The sequence below is a fragment of the Mirounga leonina genome, unplaced genomic scaffold, assembly GCF_011800145.1.
Source record: "Mirounga leonina isolate KUSES-001 unplaced genomic scaffold, KU_Mleo_1.0 Mir_168, whole genome shotgun sequence".
Classification (NCBI taxonomy): Eukaryota; Metazoa; Chordata; class Mammalia; order Carnivora; family Phocidae; genus Mirounga; species Mirounga leonina.
The window spans coordinates 40,321,571-40,337,125 of NW_023270426.1; the positions used below are offsets into that span (position 1 = coordinate 40,321,571).

The following is a 15,555-nucleotide window of genomic DNA, read 5'->3' on the forward strand; positions in this document are numbered from 1 at the left end:
TCCACTATTCCAGGCTTGCTTTTAGGCTTCACACATCCTAGTCCATCCTTTCCTAGGTAATTCCTATTCATATCCCTTCTCCAGGAAGCTTTCTCTGACTCCCCAGTCTGGGTTAAGTATTGGTCCTCTATCCAACTGTAACATCTTGATGTAACACCATAATTGCATTCACAATCCTATATTGTCTGGTACACAAAAGTGATCAATAAGTATTTGCTAAATTCTTTTTTACTTTTTGAAGATTTTGTTTTTAAGTAATCTCTACACCCAGTGTGGAGCTTGAACTTGCAACCCCAAGATCAAAAGTCACATGCTCCACCAACTGAGCCAGCCGGGCGCCCCAGTGTTTGCTAAATTCTAATGTGTTTCTCTGCCATACTAGCCATTAACTTCCTTGAACCCATTATTTTCCTTTCTCACATAGTCTCTCATTTTTTTATCTTTACCAACTAGCTTTGCATTCACTTTCTTCCGAGTTCCAAATGCCTATCACATATCTCCACTTGGATAGCTTACTGGTGTTACAAACTGCATATTTCTAAAATTGAATACATGTAAGGCTCCTTTTTTCTCCAGTCCTCCCACCCTCTCCCTATAAAAGAAAAAGAAACAGTCTAATCTGCTTCTCCTCCTGAATCCTCTAGCTCTCACTCATTTCTATGCAAAACAGAAAAATGGTCATGGATGCCTCTTCTCCTTCTATGCTCACTTTACCAAATCTTGTTGGGGCTCCACTAGAAAGTAGAATCATTCTGGATGACTTCCAGTTCTGAAGTTCTATTATTCTACCGGTAATCAGCAGCTTGGCTTATACAAAAATATATAACATTTTTAGGTTGAAAGAGGTAGCTTAGTAAATAGTTAAGCTTTCAGATTCTGGAATAAGATTGCTTGGTTCACATCCCACACGTGCCACTTACTTACTTCGCTCTGTGACTCTGGAGTTAATAATTGAATGTTTCTCTGCATTGGTTTCTTCATCTATAGAGTGAGGATTAAATGAGGTAATGCAGAGGAAACACTTAGCATAGTGCATAGACATGATAAGCACTTCACAAGTAACTAAAATGACCTAGTATTATATTCAAGTAGGTGCTTTCCTTTGCTTTCAGTGTGACTTCGAAATCTAAAGGACCGAGGGTCAGTAATTATTCATCTTCATGTTTGTTAGGAAAATTTTTTTAAGCCTACCTTTTATCTTTTATTGGTGAGGAAACTCTTCTCTGCTTTAAAGGGTAGTCTTTTGGTTATGTAGGCAGTCTTAGAATTTGAAATCATTTTTATCATGTAAAATTTGCTAAGGATATACATATCTGATAGAAATACAAGGTGTCATCATTATTTTCCTTTCTCACATAGTCTCTTTTTTATTTCTCATGACTTTTTTATTTCTCACAAAAGTACAGGCAGTTGGCTTCTAGGGGGTGCTAGGCCACACCAACAGGAGAATTGGGACATAGCATGTGTCAACACAGAGCCACACAGACCAAGCTTTCTGATTCGTGTGTGCCTGTCTCAACAAGGACAGGACAGACTAAAGAAAAGCAGCAGGCACTGATGAGCTGTGGGCAACCTCAAGAGAATGGCAGAAGTGCCCAAGTGCTTGGTGATAGACTATAGTATTGGATAGCATGGCCTCTGGAGGAAGATTGCCTTGGTTACTGGCCATTTCTAGCAGTGTGACCTTAAGTAAGTTATTTAACCTCTCTGTGCCTTAATTTCATCATCTCTAAAAATGGAGGTGATCTGTGTCACAGTGTTGTTGGAAGGATTAAATGAGTTAGTATATGAAAAGCACTTAGAACAGCACCTGCTCTATAAATGTTTATCATTGTTATTATTATTGATGGTGCTGGTATTGGTGGTTGACAGTGGGCTGCAGCTGCTAGAAGCTTACTCTTAACTAGATGAAGTAGCATGCCAGCCATCTGATAGCTATACTCAGAGTTGTTGGCCATATCCCTTGAAGCTTGTCTAACAACCCATTTACAATGTAACATTCATTATATCTGCAAGAAAGTAAAATGCTGAAGCCTAAGCCCATGGTTGGTTTCACTGACCTTCATCCCAAATTAAAGGATTTGAACTGGCTGGTTTCTAAGGCCCCTTCCAACTGTGAATTTGTAAATCTTCATTCACTGGTTAAATATATTTATTCTTGTGCTCTTGTTTTCCTTTAAGGTTTGCTCCATTTAGTATCCCTTTTTATTTATTTATTTTTAAGATTTTATTTTTTAGCAATCTCTACACCCAGCCTGGGGCTTGAATTTACAATCCTGAGATCAAGAGTTGCATTCTGTACCACCTGAGCCAGCCAGGTGTACCTCGTGTCCCTTTCAATATGCTTGTCAGCATGAGTTCATATATTGAGTTCATGTTAATGTTGAGTTCATCTGTTTTTCAGACCATGTCTGAATTGAGAATAATAACTAGAGCTAGGCACATGAAAAGTCATTAATTTTTAAAAAAATTTTTTATTATGTAGAATTTTGATCATAAACCAAAGCCAAAAATTAGACGCACCTCCCTCACCAAGCTTCAAAATTGTCAGCTGATGGCCAATCTATTTTCATATACTTCCTCCTCCAATTATTTTGAAACATATTCCCAACATTGTATTACTTTAATCATAAGTATTTCAGTATATAGCTCTAAGAGATAAATTTTTTTTTTTAAGATTTTATTTATTTGAGAGAGAGAATGAGACAGAGAGAGAACATGAGAGGAGGGAGGATCAGAGGGAGAAGCAGCCTCCCCGCCGAGCAGGGAGCCCGATGCGGGACTCGATCCCGGGACTCCAGGATCATGACCTGAGCCGAAGGCAGTCGCTTAACCAACTGAGCCACCCAGGCGCCCCAGAGAAAAATTATTTTACAAAGATACATAATCTACAGTAATTGATAGATAATAGATACAGAATCTACATATCGTCATCACATGTAATAACAATAAACACCTATTTGTGGCTGAACCAATCTTTAAAAAGAAAAACAAGCTAGTTGTTAGCTAGGCCTAACATGAGGATTTAGCCATCATCATTCATTCAACAAAATATCCATGTGAGATGACCCAAAAAAAGAGCCTAAGTATTAACTAATGTACCAAGGAGAGAAGTCTCTCTCCTGAGTAATTTAGTAAGGATTTCAATTCTGAAAAGTATACCCCAAACACCAATTAAATGTGCCAGAATCGATTTATTCATCCTCCTAGAGAAAAATAAAAGTAGAATGTCTTTTTTGAATTGTGGTTTTCCATGAGTGTGGGTAGGCCATTTACTAATGAATTATTAAGGAAGTCTTGATTTCATTTGTGAGGCAGCACTTGACTTTAGATGCTCTGATTCTCAGGTGGCTTTACTTAAGCCAGTTAAAGGATTTAAGAAAAGCAATCTTTTCATGTTCATTTATAGTGCATTTCTTTAAAACCTATAAATACTAAACCACTTGTCCTATATACACAACATTAGGAGAAAAACAATCAGACTAATATCTTCTTCTTCCTATTTTTCAGAACCTGAGATTTTTCTATTTCCTTCCTTATAACTTTGTAATCAGCCTTCTCTATAAGTTCTCTTTGCCAACAGTAGAAATAGTACAAGTATTTCTAGTGTCACGCAGTTCTTCACATGACCTTAAGCAATTTCTTTCTAACATTTTTAATTTTTATTCCTGTCTCTTGGAAAAGATGACTTTGGAGAGTCCCTTCTCATTTATTTACAGTGAAATTTGGGAACAAGAACTTATTTACATTACATTCCAAAATCTAAAGAAAATTTCCCTTTTTTTTTTTTAAAATGGATCACTAACTTTTTAAAAAGATTCATTTATTTATTTTAGAGAGAGACAGCACAAGGGGCAGCAGGGAAATGGGGAGGGGCAGAGGGGGAGAGAGAGACTCTTAAGCAGGCTCCAAGCCCAGCCTGGAGCCCAACTCCAGGCTCAGTCTCACAACCCTGATCTCATGACCTGAGCCAAAGCCAGGAGTCAGTTGAAACCAGGAGTGGGTCACTTAACAGACTGCACCACCCAGGCACCCCAGATCACTAATATTTTAAGAAAGAGTTCACCAAACTGTATCATCATTCATTCCTAGGGGAGACTTTGTATAATATAATTAGTTCTGTTTTTAAGCCTTACTGATAATAGGAAGTTGTACACAACTGAAGTTGTATGTGGCATTGGCTCCAGAATAAATAGTATATTTTCATTATGTAAGACCAAGATTGGACCTTTATAGCTGCACCAGTTATTTCAGTCATCAAATTTTTGTTGATATTTAAAAATAAACTTTTGTTTTTTTAAACAGTTCCAGGTTTATAAGGAAGTTGCCAAGATAGTACAGAGAGTTCCCATAAATCCCTTACACAGTTTCCCTTAATGTTAACATCTTACATTACAATGGAACCAACAGTGGTTTTTTAGTACGACCAAGGAACCAATATGTGTACATTACTATTAATTAAATTCTATACTTCAGATTTCACTTATTTTTCCCTAATGTCCTTTTCCTCTTTCAGAATCCCTTTCAGGAGATCACATTATATTTAATCCACATGTTCCCTTAGGCTCCTCTGGGCTGTGAGAATGATTCAGTCTTTGTTTTTACCAGCCTTGAGAGTTCTGAGTAGTACCAACAGGTATTTTATGGAATATCCCTCAATTTGTGTTTATCTCACAATTAGACTAAGGTTATAGGTTTTGGGGAAGAAGATTGCGGAGATATTGTGCCCTTTTTATCATATCATGTTTAGGGGTACATGATGTCTACATGACATCACTGATGATGTTAATCTTGGTCAGTTGGCTGAGGTAGTGTTTGCCAGGTTTCTCTCCTATTAAGTTACTTTTCTCCACTTCTCCATGCCCTTCCTCTTTGGGAGCAAGTCACCAAGTGCAGCCCATACCCAAGGCAGGAGAGAAGTTAATCTTCACCTTCTTGAGCATTGGAGTATCTACACCAAATATTTGGAATTTACCTGTACGGAAGCTTGTTTTTTTCCTTCCTTGGTTCCTTATCTCCTTCCTTCTTTACTTCCTTCCTTCCTTCTTTCTTTTTCACTCATGTATGTCATTCTGGAGTCATGGATTTTATACTTTGGAAAAACCAGTCATACTTTGACTCTCCCTCCCCTGAAAGGAGCCACAAGTGGTATATACAGCACTCAGCCACCTTTTTAAAAAACTTTAAATTTTGAGGGGTGCCTGGGTGACCCAGTCGGTTAAGCGTCTGCCTTCGGCTCAGGTCATGATTCCAGGGTCCTGGGATCGAGCCCTGAGTCGTGCTCCCAGTTCAGCAGGGAGCCTGCTTCTCCCTCTCTTCCCTGCTTGTGCTCTCTCTTGCTGCCTCTGTCACTATCTCTGTGTTTCTCTCTCAAATAAATAAATAAAATCTTTAAAAAAAAAAACTTTAAATGTTGAGATACAGATTTACATGCAGCTATGAGAGATAACTCAGAATGGTCCCATATCCACTTCATACAGTTTTCCCCAGTTACAATATGGAATTGATGCGATCCGCCAACCTTATTCACATTTCACCGGTTTTATATCCACTCATTTCTATGTGTTTGTGTATTTTCGCATGTGTGAATTTCTGTGACCATTAGTCATCAAATTTAAATGCTATTTCTGTGAGTGCAAAAAAAGGGACTGTACAATGAAAGAAAATAGATACTGCTTTTAGCTTTATCAGACATAGGAGGCTACTCAAAGGCCACTGGAATGTCTCTATGTTCAGGGTAGTTCTAACGTGTATTCAAAGTATTTGTGGCTGAGATCATGGTATACATTTTTGTGAATGGGCTCTTTATGGGAAGTGTGCTATGTTGCCTTTGCAAGAGCATTTGAAAGTTCACTGTTATTTTCAAAGTTTTCCTAGAGCTGCTAAACATTTTCTGTGTAATCTAAGAAATTACTTTCCCATACCAGCAGGTGGAAGCAATAGCAGTCTTATTGTGTACTTCACTTTCCAAATCTCCTGGCATATTCCGTAGATATGTGTCCATGACTCAAAGTATCTTTATGATAGATCCCTTACTTAATTACTTTTCTTCAACAACTTTATTGTCTTGGCACTTTCTCTTGATTGCTGTCTTGGGCTGAGCTTAATAGTCATTCTAGGACAAATTTAGATTTTTTATCACTTTTCTATCTCATTGATTCAAAAATTACAACATGTATACTTTGCACTAAGGCATTCTTCCACATTTGCCAAGAAACACAAAGGTAACTAAGGCATGGAGTGTGTTCTTAAAGAGCTTACATTCTAGTAGAATTAGAAAGAGAATGTCTTCATTCTTCCCCTGACTTAGGAGAAACAGATCAGTCAGCCTTCTGAGTGTTTCACCAGCCAATCTATGGCTGGTATTCAATCTTCATACCGATTTTAATTCATTCAACAAGCATCTACTGAGTATCAGGCACTTCATAAGGACTTAACTTATAAATTAATGCTTTTTTCCTTATAGATTAAAAAAAGACCAAAGCAGTCTTTAGATGTATCATTTATTTTTTAGTTTTTTAATACAGATTGTATAGAGTAAGTAACCAGTTGACATATAGACCCTGAAACATTGAACTTAAGGAATTTAGAAGTTAGAAGTAGCTAATGTTAGGAACATTTCCTGGAATACACTTGGAAGACCTTCCACAAATGCTAATTGAAATAAAATGGAAGTGTAGTAACTCTAGATCAATTCTGTTAGCTATTTAGCAACAGCTAATAAGAATAATAAAATATTGAAAATAAAATATTTTATACAAAGGATATAAAAGAAAGAGGAGTGTGTGTGTATCTGTCTGTCTGTCCATATGCAGAGTGAGAAATACAGAAGAACTTCCCCATGGCAGAGTTGCTTGCTCTGTCCTCTAAATTCCCCATCACTTTATTCATATAAAATTTGCTGCCTTGTATTCTGTCTCTTTGTCTCTTCCTCACTAGTCTGTAAGCTCCTGCAGGGCAATAACTGTGTCTTATTCACCTTTGTAACCTCACTAAGTATTAATTAAAGGAATGACTGAAACAACTAATTTACTTCATGGAAAATTCCTTTATGATGAATCTTTTCTTGATAATATAATCTGGAGTGTAGGCAAATTCACAGATGATGGTAATAGCTCACCGTATCTTATCTGAGAAATCACCAGGGAATAAAGAACTAGCATTTGTTGCATGAAAGTTTTCTTAGAATGCTTCGGCTGAACCTTATCTATGTGAAATGTAAAATTGTTTGTTTGAGTACATTAAGAATGTGTTTGCAGCTTCTGGTGAGTACACTTTTTCAAGTAGTTTACTGCTTACCTAGGAACAGTTAATCAAAGGGCTCTGGAAAAGAATGAGACCTGGGTGCAAAGAGTAACCATCAGGTTGTCCCAGTTTGAGGTGTTGTAGTCTTTGGAAATGGGTGACTCTAAGCTGCCTATGCCTACATGGCCTGTTTTTCAGAGCTGGATGAAAGCTGAAGTTGGGCACTCCTCCACAGCCCTTGCAGCATTCCTTCAGGGAGTGGTATAGATAGCAGATGAGAGAAGTGATGTCAGTATGTATGCTTGACTTGCCTGATTCTCTCCCCATTATGAGCTGGGTGGACAATCATGGAGGTGTGACTAGTGAGAAATCTACTGTTTTCCTTCTCTAGGATGCGGTTGCAACATGAGTATAGCATAGTAGTTAAGAATATGGGCTTTTGCCAAGATGTCCATCGACATGACTGGATAAAGAAGATGTGTATATATACAATGGAATATTATGCAGCCATCAAAAGGAATGAGATCTTGCCATTTGCAACGACATGGATGGAACTGGAGGGTATTATGTTGAGCAAAATAAGTCAAACAGAGAAAGACATGTATCATATGACCTCACTGATATGAGGAATTCTTAATCGCAGGAAACAAACTGAGGGTTGCTGGAGTAGGGGGTGGGGTGGGAGGGATGGGGTGACTGGGTGATAGACACTGGGGAGGGTATGTGCTCTGGTAAGCTCTGTGAATTGTGCAAGACTATTGAATCTCAAATCTGTAACTCTGAAACAAATAATGCAATATATGTTAAGAAAAAAAAAAGAAGAAGATAGCAGGAGGGGAAGAATGAAGGGGGGGAAATCGGAGGGGTAGACGAACCATGAGAGACGATGGACTCTGAAAAACAAACTGAGGGTTCTAGAGGGGAGGGGGCTGGGAGGATGGGTTAGCCTGGTGGTGGGTATTGAGGAGGGCACATTCTGCATGGAGCACTGGGTGTTATGCACAAACAATGAATCATGGAACACTTCATCTAAAACTAATGATGTAATGTATGGGGATTAACATAAGAATAAAAAAATTTTTAAAAAAATATGGGCTTTTGCATGCAGATCTAAGTTTAAATCCCAGCTCCACACCTGCTTTGTGATCTTGACACTTTACTCTCCATGTGCCATACAAGTAGGTTATTAATATGTGCTCTTGGCTTCTTGGGAGGATTAAATAAGAAAAATCATGTAAACTCTTGATACAATGCCAGCACATTAGCAGGCTCTTAATAAATAGTGGGAGTGATGATGATACTTATCAGTCATATATGTGGCAAGTTTCTAGCTTCAGAGCCTAGATGATGAGTAAACTGGGAGTAGGCATTCATGAGAAAGATCAAATTTTGAACATGTTACATTTGAGATGTCTTCAGGTCTGGAGCTCTAGCTAGGCATCTGGCTGGAATCATGGGAGACACCAACTTTTTTCAGTGGATACAGGAAGAGAAGCCAACAAAGGAGACGGAAAATAAATGGTCAGAAAAGTGGAAGAAGGACTTAGAAAGAGTAAAAGTGAGCTTTGCCAGGGAACTTTTAGTGAAATAATGTAGACGAATTAGTGATTAAGACAAGGAAGTGGAGACAGTAAGTGGAAAATTTGCAGGACGCGAAAATTGAAGACCATAAGTTGGAAGACACCTCTTTCTTTAAAACTAAGAGAAAAAACACGGGAATGGGTAGAGGTTCAAGAGATTATCATACTTAATTGTATTCCCTGTAAACTCAGTAGTCAAGCTAGAAGGATTTTTCTGGACATCAGTTCTGCTAAAGAACAGCAAAAGTAATAATCTTGGCTAAGACTCTGAGTCTCTGTTTACTGGTAAAAGGTGACTTATTCTAAGGCATGTAATTCTATAACATTCTGTTCATGGAACAGGTCTATCCTAAGCCAAATTAAAAGGTCCTTAAATGGGGGCGCCTGAGTGACTCAGTCGGTTAAACATCTGCCTTCAGCTCAGGTCATGATCCCAGGGTCCTCAGCGAGGAGCCTGCTTCTCCCTCTGCCCCTCCCCCTGCTCATGCTCTCTCTCTCTTGCTCTCACTCTGTCTCAAAATAAATAAAGTCTTTTAAAAAATAAAGTCTTTAAAAAAATAAAATACAAAAATAAAAAGTCCTTACATGAAAAAGCTGTTGCCTAGACCACTAGTAACTCAAATACCAGATGCTTACCTTTGTTAGAGAGCTCTAAGTACCCAAACTGGAGGGCTCAGTAACAATTGAGTACTAATCCTGAATTTGTTCCTCCAATTCAGCAGTCGATTCAGAAGAAAAATTATTAGCAACATTCAGGATGCTTGAGTCCAATACCTGCTGTCTTCCTGTCTGCACCATCTTCTCTAATTGCAGATCAGAGCTTTATATAATGCTCCACAGAGGCTGAATACTCTCAAATGGAACTACTTGTATATTGGACATGTAGATAATAGAAGAAAAGTATTAAATAACCTTAAGTGGAATTTTTTCGGTAAGCCTGTCACTGTTAAAGTATACATGTACCACAAACAATGTTAGGTTCAGGGTCTACATGTATCACTAAAACCCAGTCTCTGCTCAAGGTCTGTTGGACACACAACCAAGTCAATAGGTGATTACTCTTCAGTATAAGTGCTTTGGTCATTGGACATGTAGAGTACTATTGGTTAACAGGAACAGTTCCTAAAACAGCTGAAGATAGTAAAAAAAGGCTTCCTGGAGAAGGTGAAGTTTGAGCTGAGATCGAAAACATAATTCCAGTCTGGTCTGGGAGCATTACATTCCTCAGTAGCCACTTAAAACATTAGTTCTAAAGTCAATACTAGGACTGTTTGCCAGGTGTTTTAAAGAATTGGGGAAGTTTCAGGAAATGCTATGCCACCACTTCAGAGAAAGGATGAGGACATGGATAAAGTGTAAATTTTGGGGAATAGAAGTTAGGACATTTTGCAGAATGATCTTCACTCTAGTCCTGGTTCTAATAAAACACATTTCCCTGCATGGATATTTATTTGTGACATTGAAAGAAGATAGTGTTGCTGCAGTGTTTTAGCCACATCAGTCCCATCTCAGGTACAAAATGAGCATCTACTGTGTGCTCAGCAGTGTGCAGTGTGATAGGGTTGGGGATTTTGAAAAAAGGTATGTACAGTGGTTATTGTGCTTGGGAAAGCCCTAGTCTAATTTAGAGTATGAGTCAAGCCAATTGAACAGGTGGATGATAGTAATTTAAATGCCTAAAATGAATGGCATAAGTAAAAGGCGATAGAAGCTCAGATTTGGATGAACAGGAATGGTCAAAGAAGCCCTGATGGCAGGAAATGGAGGCCTTTAAACTATGCTTCAGAAGAATATGAATCCAATAAGTCAGAGCATTTCTGAAAGTACATTCCATAAAATGTTTTGCAAAAATTTTAAAACAGTAATTAACTCAGAATAATTGTAGCATGCTCATTTTTCCTAATGAAATTCTGCAACCTGGTGATCTCGTTCAAAATCTGTACCACTTGTTTTTTGTTTTTGTTTTTGCCAAGCCTTATTTGTTTTTTGGACCCAGGACACAGCAGCCCTAACAAATGCACCTTCCTGTCAATTCCATTATAGTATGCTGTATTATTTCTTGGGTAGAAGTTTCAGAGTTTTGTGTTGAAAAGTGCTTTAAAGAGAGAAGAGACAATGAAGAAGGTATGGATGGTACAGAAATAATAGAGCCTGGAAGTTTATAGAAAGAAAAACAAACAAACTAGTGTTTAATTACACAGTAGAAACCTCAGCTTTAATCTAGAGTCTCATTTTCAAATAATTACATGTAATAACTCCTGTAGAGAAGACAGAATCATGCTGCGTTGCCTGCTTTCGACTTTGGTACTTTGTAGTTGCAAAAAGTTACCAGAAAAAGCCTCACCAGAGTCTCAAGGGTACAATCACATTTGCTAGAGTGATTGCAGGTGCACTGGTTCTCCCACAGAGGTGCAGTTCTCCAGGGCTACGGAGCCGCTGAAGGGGAAGAAAAGATAAATGTACCAGCATCTGAAGCGTTGAATGAGCTTGAAATCATAACAAAGGGGAATAGGGATAATCCAGCAAAATGACGAAGGAAGAGGAAAAGCAGAGACGATGCAGATAGAAAAATTCTTAATAGATCAAAATGTTTTAGTTAGAAGTAGGAGGGAATCCTTTTGTGTCCTTTCCTTTGGTAACAAGAATTATAAATCCTGAAAGAGATTAAAACAGAATCCCAGAAGGTTAGGAAAAGTATAAGGTAAAAAATATATAATGTGTTCTTTTGACACATAAAATTATGGTTTCTAACTTCTGTTCCTTTCTTTTTATCCCTTCTGTATTCAGGGAATAGTATCACTTCAAGGAAGGGGTAGTTTTTCATTAATTGCAACAGAAACCGTACAAGGGTGATTATATCTTTTCAGTGAGGGTAGAGGTGCTCATATCTTTACCAGTTACAATGAGTTAAAATCACGTATGCTGTGATCAAACACTCAACCTTTAGATAAATATTAGGAAATAAAGGAAAACTAGTGGAGGTTTATCTTATCAATAAATGTCCGAAGTAATTTTCTCTTAAAGGTGTTTAACAGTGGGGTGCCTGGGTGGCTCAGTTGGTTAAGCGGCTGCCTTCGGCTCAGGTCGTGATCCCAGAACCCTGGGATCAAGGCCCTTGTTGGGCTCCCCGCTGAGCAGGGAGCCCACTTCTCCCTCTCCCTCTGCCTGCCACTCCCCCTGCTTGTGCTCTCTCTGACAAATAAAATCTTAAAAAAAAAAAAGTGTTTAACAATAATGAAAATTTATCTGTAATAACTGGTTTGTACTTGGAAGAGTCGAGAAAAGAACAGGGGGTGAAGCTGCAGAAGTGCTGTGTTTCAGTCATCAGTCCACTTGCTGGTCATTGCATCAGCAATCCCATGACCAGCCTCTTCACTCTTACTGGAACTTCCTTGGAAAGCTGGTCAGTCATGGTCATGGCTGACTCCTTGCGGCCTCAGCTCTGTGTTTCCATGAAGGATTATGGAAATAATTATTTTGGATATTTTCAGCCAACTCCACACACAACTTTTCGTCCATATTATTTTCAGCCACCACCAAGCATTTAAGACCCTCCAGTCATCCATTATTTCTTGTTGTGACCTTCATACTTGTGTGTGTGTATGTGTGTTCATTACTTTATCAGTTTTCATTCCTGTATCAGTTAGGATCCTCTATGAAGTAAGTAACATGAAACTGTCTTCAAACTGGCTTAAACATAACTGGAAAGTAGCTCTAGGTCAGGTTTCAGAATTAACTGATGCAGGGGCTCAGGGATATCAGTAAATATTTGCTTTCCTTCCTATTCTTCTGTTCAGTGTTTGTTTCATCCTAAGTCAGGTTCTCCTCTTTTTCCTAAGGTGGATACCAGCTGCTGTCCAGGACATAAGCTTGCTCGCTTACACAGTGGGAACAGGAGTTCTGAGGGTAAAGACAGCTACCTTCACAGATCATGGACTGGGGCAGGGAGTTGGTGGTGCATGGGGACCGGGAAGAAAAATGTATACATACTTAGTTAGACGGAAGCAGCGAATGGCTGGACAACCAACACCTATCTAGCTATCTATTCTACTCTTAGACTTCTCCCTCATTTTTTCTGGAACCCTTGTCCCATAATAAACAAACTCCTCCACTTTTTTATACTCTCCGGATTGTCTTTTCTTCTATTAACCTTTACTGGAATCCATTCAACCCTGGGCAAAATATTTTCTCTACATCCCTTTTTCTTCCACACCCCATATAGCACAAAGTAAGGAGGAAAGACTGCATCTTCTTTGTTCCCCAGCTCCTGCCTTGCCCCCAGTTATGTGCCCAGGTGAACACTTCTTCGCCATTGTATGAAAACGCCTTTGAGGCTTACAGTCTTGTTTTATCATTCTACGTCCTGCTCACGATGTCCTCCACCAACTACCTGGTTGGTCTTCTCCAGTCTTTGAAGACTTTGGTTTCTGGCTCAGTCTTCCTTTCTATTCCCAGGCTCAGCTCTCAAGCTGCTGACTCTATGTGTTCACATAGATTTTTTTTTTTTTTTTAAGATTTTTTTAAATTTATTTGATACAGAGAGAGGGAGCACAAGCAGGGGGAGTGGCAGGCAGAGGGAGAGGGAGAAGCAGGCTCCCCGCAGAGCAGGGAGCCCGATGCAAGGCTCGATCCCAGTACCCTGGGATCATGACCTGAGCCGAAGGCAGCCGCTTAACCGACTGAGACCACCCAGGGGCCCCTCACATAGACAGTTTATCCAGTACTAGATGGTCGGTCATTTGTACTCTTCTACCTCGTTTATATCAACTACCCACTTCTGGGAAAAATGTCCTGGGTCTTGTCAGACTGCTTAACCTTTGAATTCTTAAATTCAAACCCATACTTTTTTACTATAACCTAAGTACTCCCACTTTACCTGTTTTATTTTACTGAGGCTGTTTCTCTTCTTAGCTGAAATATATCCAGCTCTAGAGAATTGCTTAGATGCACTCTCCAGTTCTTTACCTTCTTCCTCCCCCTCAATCATAGGATTCTGACTTCCACCACTACCATCCCACTGACACTGCTCTTGCCAGAGCCATCAGGGACATTCCTGCTGCTAAATTTAACAGACTCTTCCATCTTTTTTGAGATTTGTACACTTGGCACTTAATGCACTCCTTCCCTTTTTCTATGCATACTTTTCACAACTTCCTAAATCCATTCTGGCTTGTTTCCTTCTACCTCAATGACTAAATTAGAGTTAAGGCTCGGTTGTTCTGTTCTTATTCTGCAAACTCCCTTGGGCCAGTTCAACCAGCCCTGTAACTCCAATTATCATCTAATATTAATGAATTCCACTTACATGTGCTGCAGCCATTTCAAACTTGGCAAGTCCAAAATTGAATTTCTCCTTTTCCCCACAAAGAGCCACCTCCTTCTGAATTTCCTAGTTTAGTGATGGTACCACCACCATCCATCCATCAGGTTTCAAGACAGAATCCTGGACAACATCCTTGACTCTCTCTCCCCCCACCCACACCTAAACCAAGTACCATGTCATATTGATTCTATGCTCCTTGTACCCTCTGGAAAATCTTCCTAGAAAACTTCCTTCTGTGGTCTTTCAGAGTTCCCTCTGTTTATCCCTGTCATAGCGCTCATCTCAATACAGTATAATAGTTCATTTATCAGTTCATTTCTCCACTATATTATAATAGCAGGGTCCTACTCAATTTGCCTGTTTCTTTTTGATGACTGTCACAATGACCAGACAGTATATGCTCATAAGTATCTGTTAAGTGAATGACCTTAGATAAGTCACTTAGCCTCTCTGAGCCTCAACTGCATCATCTATTAAAAGGGAATAATGTGCTGCCTACCACATAAGGTTGTTTGGGGGTCTTATAAGATAATAGGAATGAAGTTTAGCATAGTAGTTAAGAGTGCGGGTTCTGGATCTCTACTATGTTTTTAATCCTAGCTCCCACCATATTACCAACCGTGTGACCTTGGACAAGTTGCTTAACTTTCCTGTGTTTTAGTTTCCTCTTTGGTAAAATGAGAATAACCACATTATCTGCCTCATAGTTTTATTGTGAGGACTGAGTGAATAAATGGAAAGCCTTTAGTACAGTACCTAAACACACAACAAATGTTAGCTGTTAATTATATTTTTATTTATAGGCTCTAAAATTATACTACATAGTATATATTACATATATACACATGTATGGCATCAATTATTTAAATTTTACGGAGGTGACAGCTTGGTATCATACACTTAATCTCTTTTTCCTTTTATCTTTTAGAATAACATCATAGCAATACCAGAGTTTATTTCCCAAGTCTTAAATTCAAATTGCCATAGTTGATTTACATGAAATTTTTGTAAAAAAAAAATCTTTACATTGTTGTTCATTATAAAAAGAGCATTTTGAGGGGCGCCTGGGTGGCTCAGTCGTTAAGCGTCTGCCTTCGGCTCAGGTCATGATCCCAGGGTCCTGGGATCAAGCCCCGCATCGGGCTCCCTGCTCGGCAGGAAGCCTGCTTCTCCCTCTCCCACTCCCCCTGCTTGTGTTCCCTCTCTCGCTGTGTCTCTCTGTCAAATAAATAAATAAAATCTAAAAAAAAAAAAAAAAAAAAACATTTTGAAAATGTTTCCTTGCTGAATCCCAAAATATTTTTTGAGTCTGTTACATTGTAGGTGGATGTTACCACAGAAAAACATTTAAAACATTTATTTCTTTTTAATTTTTATTTTTTTTTAAAGATTTTATTTTTGTAAGTA

At 38.8% G+C, this 15,555-nt stretch overlaps 1 protein-coding gene across 2 annotated transcripts in view; it reads left to right on the forward strand.

Annotated features, from left to right (window-relative positions):
- Positions 1-15,555, forward strand: part of NLN (neurolysin) — a 95,273-nt gene that overhangs the window by 22,582 nt on the left and 57,136 nt on the right. Inside the window, exon 2 of one of the 2 annotated variants that reach the window (XM_035014521.1) lies at positions 3,998-4,003. The exons of the other annotated variant lie outside the window; for it this stretch is intronic. Within the exon in view, the coding sequence (XP_034870412.1) occupies positions 3,998-4,003 (6 nt within the window). The remainder of the gene's footprint in view (positions 1-3,997; positions 4,004-15,555) is intronic. 2 annotated transcript variants of the gene reach the window in all.